The 8,347-nt window shown below is 43.4% G+C and overlaps 1 protein-coding gene across 1 annotated transcript; it reads right to left on the reverse strand.

Annotated features, from left to right (window-relative positions):
* Nucleotides 1–4,477: 4,477 nt before the first annotated feature.
* lft1 (lefty1) lies at nucleotides 4,478–8,020 on the reverse strand. Its single transcript, XM_061704797.1, has 4 exons — nucleotides 7,753–8,020; nucleotides 7,408–7,654; nucleotides 7,060–7,302; nucleotides 4,478–4,802 (listed from the first exon to the last, which is right to left on the reverse strand). Exons 1-4 carry the CDS (start codon nucleotides 8,018–8,020, stop codon nucleotides 4,478–4,480), a joined length of 1,083 nt encoding a protein of 360 aa, XP_061560781.1.
* Nucleotides 8,021–8,347: the final 327 nt, after the last annotated feature.

Consider the following 8,347-nt stretch of genomic DNA (forward strand, 5'->3'; position numbering starts at 1 on the left):
AGGAGCATTTCTAAAGGGTTAACAAGCAACGATGGGGTGAGGTTCACCAAATTGTGAACTGCGTGAGCAAATAATCCAACAGTTTAAGAACAACATTTCTCAACGTACAATTGCAAGGAATTTAGGCATTTCATAATCTCCAGTCCATGATCTTATCAAAAGATTCTCAGAGTCTGAAGAAATCTCTGCGCAATGTCAGAGGCAAAGTCGAAAACCAACATTGAATGGCCGTGACGTTCGATCGCTCAGGCAGCACTCCATTAAAAACTGGTATCATTGTGTAAAGGATACAGCCACATGGGCTCATTAACATTTCAGAAAACCATTGTCAGTTAACAAAGTTTGTCGCTACATCTACAAATGCATGGTAAAACTCTACTGTGCAAACCAAATGGCAGATATCATTTTTGTCTCGGGCCGTATTGTAGTTATGCTTTCCCTCAGAACAGTGAAAACCATATCAATGTTTCATCACCAAATCATATTATTACCATTACACAACAAATTGAGGGATAACTAGTTTTGAAATCAGAAGACAAGGATAATAGTTTGTTCAAGTATTGTTTAAGTTACTGTAGAAAAAGGGTTGGGTAACCGAAAAATGCAATATCTCAACATTATCGTTTATTATTATGACAATTTGGAATTTGGGTACAGATTTGAGCAAAAATCACAGAAGTTGACGAGCATGATTTGCTTTCGCGGGCCACATAAAATTATGTGGCGGTCATCTGGGCCCCGGGACTTGAGTTTGACACCTATGGCATATATCAACAACACCCGGAAATGCTGGTGGCTTCTCTGGGCCTGAGCTCATCTGAGATGGACTGATTCAAGTGGAAAAGTGTGCTGTGGTCTGATGAATCCACTTTTCAAATTGTTGGAAATCATGGACGTCGTGTACTCCGGGCCAAAGAGGAAAAGGACCATCTGGATTGTTGTCAGCGCAAAGTTTGAAAGCCAGCATCTGTGACAGTATGGGGGTGTGTTCGTGCCCATGGCATGGGTAACAAGCAGATCTTTGAAGGCACCATTAATGCTGAACGGTACATACAGGTTTTGGAACAACATATGCTGCCATCCAAGCAATGTCTTTTTATGCGTCCCTGCATATTTCAACAAGACAATTCCAAGCCATATTTTGCACATTGCAACAGCGTGGTTTCGTAGTAAAAGAGTGCCAGTACTAGACTGACCTGCCAGCAGTCAGGATGTGTCTTCAATTGAAAATGTGTGATGCATTATGAAAGGCAAAATACGACAACGGAGACCCCCGACTGTTGAACAACTCAAGTTGTACATCAAGCAAGAATGGGAAAGAATTCCACCTACAAAACTTCACCAATTACAGTGGGGCAAAAACGTATTTAGTCAGCCAGCTTTTGTGCAAGTTCTCCCACCTATAAAGATGAGAGAGGCCAATAATTTTCATCATAGCCATACCTCACTTATGAGAGACAAAATGAGAAAGCAAAATCTTGAAAATCACATTGTCCGATTTTTAATGAATTCATTAGCAAATTATGGTGGAAAATAGCTATTTGGTCACCTACAAACAGCAAGATTTCTGGCTCTCATAGACATACACACACAAACAAGAACACTGATAATCTCCCTCGATCTGGGCGCCACCCAAGAGCTCACCCGGAGGGGTCAAAATGATCACAAGAACAGTGAGTAAAAGTCCCAGAACCACATGGGGGGACCTAGTGAATGACCTGCAGAGCGCTGGGACCAAAGTAACAGAGGCTACCATCAGTAACAAAGGCTGCCATCAGTAACACACTGCGCCGCCAGGGACTCAAATCCTGCAGTGCCAGACGTGTCCCCCTGCTTAAGGCAGTACATGTCCAGGCCCGTCTGAAGTTTGCTAGAGAGCATTTGGATGATGCAGAAGAGGATTGGGAGAATGTCATATGGTCAGAACAAACCAAAATAGAAAGTTTTGGTAAAAACTCAACTTGTCGTGTTTAGAGGAGAAAGAATGTTGAGTTGCATCCAAAGAACACCATACCTACTGTGAAGCATGGGGGCTGTTTTTCTGCAAAGGGACCAGGACGACTGATCCGTGTAAAGGAAAGAATGAATGTGGCCATGTATCGTGAGATTTTGAGTGAAAACCTCCTTCCATCAGCAAGGGCATTGAAGATGAAACGTGGCTGGGTCTTTCAGCATGACAATGATCCCAAACACACCGCCCGGGCAACGAAGGAGTGGCTTCTTAAGAAGCATTTTAAGGTCCTAGAGTGGCCTAGCCAGTCTCCAGATCTCAACCCCATAGAAAATCTTTGAGGGGGTTGAAAGTCTGTGTTGCCTAGGGACAGCCCCAAAACATCATTGCTCTAGAGGAGATCTGCATGGAGGAACGGGCCAAAATTCTAACTTCATTGGATTTGGGTTTTGTAATGTAATTTGTAATGTAATTAAGTTAACAAGGTATTTTAAGACTCTAAATTGCCCGTAGGTGTGCATGTGAGCGCGAATGGTTGTCTGTTTGTATGTGCCCTGCGATTGGCTGGCAACCAGTTCAGGGTGTACCCCGCCTCCTGCCCGATGACAGCTGGGATAGGCTCCAGCACGCCCGCGACCCTAGTGAGGAGAAGCGGCTCAGAAAATGGATGGATGGAAGGTATTTTAAATACGTGACCTCGAAATAGGGTAACTTAAACAGACATAGACAAATAACTATGATGCAGTGCAGTCATGGGCAGACTTACCATGAAGCAAGTGTCTGGGCTCCTGAGATTTAAAGCAATTATTATTGTTTTAGTCTTAATTTACTCGCTTAAAAACAAAGTCCCTGATCTATCAAGATCGTTTCGAGGGCAACCCCCTCTTCATGCAATGGACTATTCCATCTTCTCACTACACATGCATGTGCAGACTGAATTCAGTAACTGGGCAGCAAAACAAGCTTGTGTGGATCATTGTTAGGGAAATGAGTTATCCCAGTGGAGCGGAAAAGGCGAGAGAAAAAAACAAAACGTTTTTGTCCAAACTACCAAAGATTTCAACTTTTTTCTCTGTGACACCGAATGCTCATAACCAGGAAATAGACAACAGAAACAGACAGACACTCTTGCCGATTGTAGTAGCGCTGCTGACAGTGTCACCTGAGGAGGATGCAGTATTGATGAAGCAGAGAGGAACTGGCAAACTACATTAAATGTTAATTAATGTTCTTATCAATGACACTAAAGGTTTTGATATTATTCACCTGTTAGATAATCATCCTCCAGAATGATTTTAAGGAGTTTATCTCATTCAAGAAAAAATTGAATTTTTGTCAAATTCACACTTTTTACTTGATGATAAAAAATTAAGATTCAAAATCGTTATAACACATGAATGTGGTTGGCCCCAAATGACTAAATACGCCCCTGAGGGTCTCATTAGGTTGTACAGTTGTACCTAACATTTTGTCCAGTCAGTATATTTATATTTAAATATCCCAGTGACATTCATAGCACCACCTGTTTTGTTTAGACCTCCCACTGTTGCTGGAGGGGTGAATCCACTTCCCTTGCAGACAGACTGTTCCTCGTCTTCAGTAGGTGGCCTCCCGACTACGTTTACCTCCGTCACCAGCATATTAGGGACTAACAAGACCCCCTACTCTGACAGCAAACAATGCATTAGATATGTCGGGCCCTGTCTAAGCCTGACATCAACTCACGAGGACCACCACTTTCGGTTCATGCGAATAGACCGCATGTTTCTCCCTATGTGGCCGTGTAGCATGTCCCCACCGCAAATAAAGCATTACACGGAGTGTTGTTCGGGAGCCTGTATGTAATTGCATGAGAATGTCCTCATGAATGTGAATCGGGAATGTGTGTGGTGGTAGTACACCGCTTGAGCGGTTAGTACGTCTGCCTCGCATTTCTCGTGTGTGGGGTTTGCATGTTCTCGCAAGCAGATTTTCTCCATGTACTCCAGCTTTCTCCCACTTTCCAAAAAAAAAAAAAAAAAAAACACAACCATCTAAGGTTCATTAATTGAGGAATGTACATTATCCATAGGTGTGATTGATTGTTGTCTATGTGTGCTCTGGGTGTACCCCACCTCTCACTCAAACCTTAACCTTATGGTGAAGATAGGGGCTATTAAAAATGTATGGAAGGATGCAATATCTGACAGGAACAGGACTCAAGACATTTTAGTGAAACAAAATAGTTTATTTTACCAAACATAAATTCATTCCGATCATATATACAACATGTGAGATAAAATTTGAATGGCTGCATGCAAATTCAAAATAAAAAATGATTTTGAACTGTACAAAAAAAAAAATATATATATATATATATATATATATATATATATATATATATATATATGAAGAAGTGCTCTTGAGAGGAGTGTGTTGTAGCTCCCATGCGATTGTCCGTTTAAATAGGAAGTACTTGTTATAACCTCTAAAATAGACCATGAAACAGCACTATATTATTCCCAAGCTGTTTCCATGAGGTTGACTTCACACAATGGAGACATTGTCCATGGTGCACGCGCACCTCTCCACGATCATGTTGGGAAACTCCGCCACTTCAATCTCAGTGTAGTCGCCCTTCTTTACCAGGTACATGATGGGCAAGGGTGCGCTTTCCGACACCGTGCACCGCCTCTCCCCGTAGCCGTAGTTCCGCTTGGGCTGCCTGCAGCCTCCGGTGCACCTGAAGGCCTGGTACCCCGCTGGCTCGATGATCCAGTACTGCGTCCATGTGAGGGCGCGGAAGTCGATGAAGTACTGCTCCCTGCAACAGGTGCCTTTGCTCTGGCTGATGTCACAGTCGCCACGGGAGCTGTAAAACAAACATAAGAGGAAGGTTAGATGACTGCTCTTCCTCTTGATGTCCATGTCTTTGAATTTTGCTTTTGGGGTTTCCCAAATGGGTGAGGAGTTTCTTAGCTACGCCCCTGTTTAGTTTTTTTGTTGGGGTGCCAGAAACGAATACATAAACAAGCAGAAACGGATTAAAGTGACGGGGGGCCTTGGGTTCCGTTCCTACATCAGTGACATGAACCGAATTTGTACTTAAGTAAGAACACAACATGCAACTTGCAACAGACATATTTGGGGGCAGGTGCTTAGGCCAAAAAAAGGGTACCCATCGCCAAAATGATTCATGCAATTAAGATTAAAAAAGTAGTATGTATTTAACTTGTGTATTTATTTCTGTTCACACAATCAGCAAAGTCAGTCATAGAAAGGAGATGAAAACAGGCTATAGTGGATCTAAATAATTAACACACCCCAGTTCAAATGTCAGGTTTTTGGAAGGAGAAAGAGGAGGAGGAGCATATGTACAATCCTCCCAAGGACTCAAATAAATGCCAGTCAGATTTCTAAACATCTTGGGTATTTTGATGATAATTGATGACAAGAGAGAGTATTTTTTAAAATCAATATTGATACATGAAGAAAAGAAAAAGGTCACTTTTTCGTCCAGGGCAAAAGGGCAGGTGCTTGAGCACCGACTGGTGGCTGTGTGTGCATGTGCCTGTCCATCACTAACTGATATACAATTAGTAAATATGTGTATTAAAAAAAATGCTTTAAGGCCATAAATACAAAACAATAAAATGAAAAACGGTAAGTATGTGTGCATTCTTTGGACTTCTTAGTGGACCACTGCACTCGGAACCTCAAAACGTCAAATCGATGTTGATGCAATGAACTTGCTTGTTGATCTATACGGCTAATTCACTTTGAACATGAGTCCTGACATCCCCTGTCCTTAAACAAGGGGTGCAAGGTGACAGGTAAACACCCCACCCACACACACAGACACACACGCACATATGGGTGTTTATTTGATTACGGGTCTTTACGTGTCCTTGATGTAAAATGTAAAGATTTCTATTTATTTATTTTTCAATAACCAGTAGTGGGCGTGGCTAATTATTAAGTGTTGTCTAAAATTTTATGTTAATATTAGTATATTTTGAAATTTTGTGAGCGGTTTTATGGTGGTATTTTAAAGTTTTCACCCTGTCCCTTGTACAGGGTTTAGATATATGAAACTCTATCTTTCTACTTAAAAAAAAAAAAAAAAAGCTAAAATGGTGTAACTTTTACCATAAATTCCTTAAAATATAATAGAATTAGCGGCACGATGGGCGACTGGTTATTAGAGCGTCTGCCTCACAGTTCTGAGGACCCGGGTTCAATCCCTGCCAGTGTGGTGTTTGCATGTTCTCCCCATGCCTGCGTGGGTTTTCTCCGGGCACTCCGGTTTCCTCTCACATCCCAAAAACATGCATGGTAGGTTAATTGAAGACTCTACAAATTGCCCGTAGGTGTGAATGTGAGTGCGAATGGTTTTTTGTTTCTATGTGCCCTGCGATTGGCTGGCAACCAGTTCAGGGTGTACCCCGCCTCCTGCCCGATGATAGTTGGGAAAGGCTCCTGCACTCCCGTGACCCTTGTGAGGATAAGCGGCTCAGAAAATGGATGGATGGATAATAGAATTAATGATTTCTCATCATATATACAAAACATTTCAAATTCTGTCTTTTATTTTTACTAAAATATGTCTGTCCCTTAACGATGCTGTCATTACCGCCACATTGACTATTTTCAGATCAATAAAGTTTATTCAAAATCTGATTCTTTAATTCCCTGTGTCATTTTGTCTTGTCACTCAAGCACATGCTCGGGCAGAGAAAGTCAGACATTTTGATAACTGGAAGAGTAAGTTTTTTCCCTCATTTGTACCCTTAAGTCACATAACATTTTTATTGAATGTCATTACCAAACGACTTGTAGTGTTAATATGTTTAAAACTTTTCTGTAAAAACTTGATAATCATATAAAAATGTTGTACAGGACTAGCTAGCTAAAAGAAAAAAATAAGCTAACTTATTAGCTTATAAATAAACTAGCATAGCACAGTTAGCTAAAAACTTCGAAATGTCATTACCATCACAAATAACAAATAAACACCCATATAAAAAAATACATAAATAATAATTTAAAAAAATAATAATAAAGGGGTGTTCGTGGGCTAATTGTCACATGGACACAATGTCCTGTATATGAAAAGCTGTGGCTCTTACCCGTATTCTTCGAGGTTGAGTGTGTAGAGGACGAGCTCGGGTTTGCCCAAGGTGTTGTCCGTCTGCTCCTGGGTGGTAAAGCGCACACTTTTGGCCACCTCCGCAGCGTAGCTGCCAGGTCTCTCGCCCTCGATCCACACCTCCAGGTGCATCGTGGGCGTCTTCTGCGGAGTCTTGGACCAATAGTGCACGGCCTGGGTCACATCAAAGCTCTTCCAGCCCGTTTCACGAACGGGGATCAACCTGTGAACGCGAGGCGATCGTTAATTACATTTCCCTGATCGCATTTCACATCGAATTAGCGTTCAAGATAACGAACAAAAGCGCAGACTGGATGTCACGTCTCACCGCGAGTCCACCAGCGAGGTGCGGTTGGATCCGTTCGGAAGCCCCTCGACCCAGTACACGCTGACTCTGGCGTTGCCGACGGGCCGGTGGCTCTTCCTCTCCGCCGCGAGGCGTTTGTGGAACGACGCCCTTTGGTAGAGTTTGAGCTCGGCCATGGTCACCTCGCTGTTCTCCGGGATCCTCGCCTCCATGTCGAACAGCACGCGATGCCGAGTGGCGTCGGAGTACACGTACTCGCCGGAAATGTCTGCAAAGGTCGTTTTGAAAAACATAAACTATGAACAACCAGTCATGAGATCCGTGCGTAAATGACGCAGCAGCGAATGCAAAAGGAGAAATTCTCACCAGCGGTGCCGGGGATTCCCCTCAAAATGCCGGCCAGGCTCGGCAGAGACCGGCGTCTCCTGCGGTGGTGCATCTTCAGCATGGACGAGTACTTATTTCGAACATGAGCCGGGACCACCAAGTTCTCCAAATCCCTCTTGTGGATCTTCGGAACCTCGTCCAGGCCCAGTTGGCGCAGAAGCGCCTCCTTCATATCCCGATGCGTCAAAGCCTCGGTCAAGCCGAGGAAGACGGCGACGCACAGGACACATGCGCGGAGGAAATCCATGAGGAAGCTCTTGGAAGAAAAAGTCTGATAAGCAAGCCGCACAGTAGCAGGAGTCGAGCCAGAGATGGCCAGTGGCCCCCCGGGCCCCTTTTTTATACCTCCCATGCAGCCGTTCACACTTTGTCCATGGGGGCAGGGAGCCTTATCAGAACAAAGGTGCGACAATGCAAGGCCCCATCCCAAACAGGATATCTAAGTGGCCATACTTCAAACAGCAACAATTAGACTCCAGTGCCATCACTCGTGAGTGGGTGCAATTTCTCCCCTCTGTTGCATTTGATGTCAGTCTGAAGGTAAATCAACACATTTGGACCCACCTCAAAACTG

The sequence above is a fragment of the Phycodurus eques genome, chromosome 18 (genome assembly GCF_024500275.1).
Source record: "Phycodurus eques isolate BA_2022a chromosome 18, UOR_Pequ_1.1, whole genome shotgun sequence".
Taxonomy (NCBI): domain Eukaryota; kingdom Metazoa; phylum Chordata; class Actinopteri; order Syngnathiformes; family Syngnathidae; genus Phycodurus; species Phycodurus eques.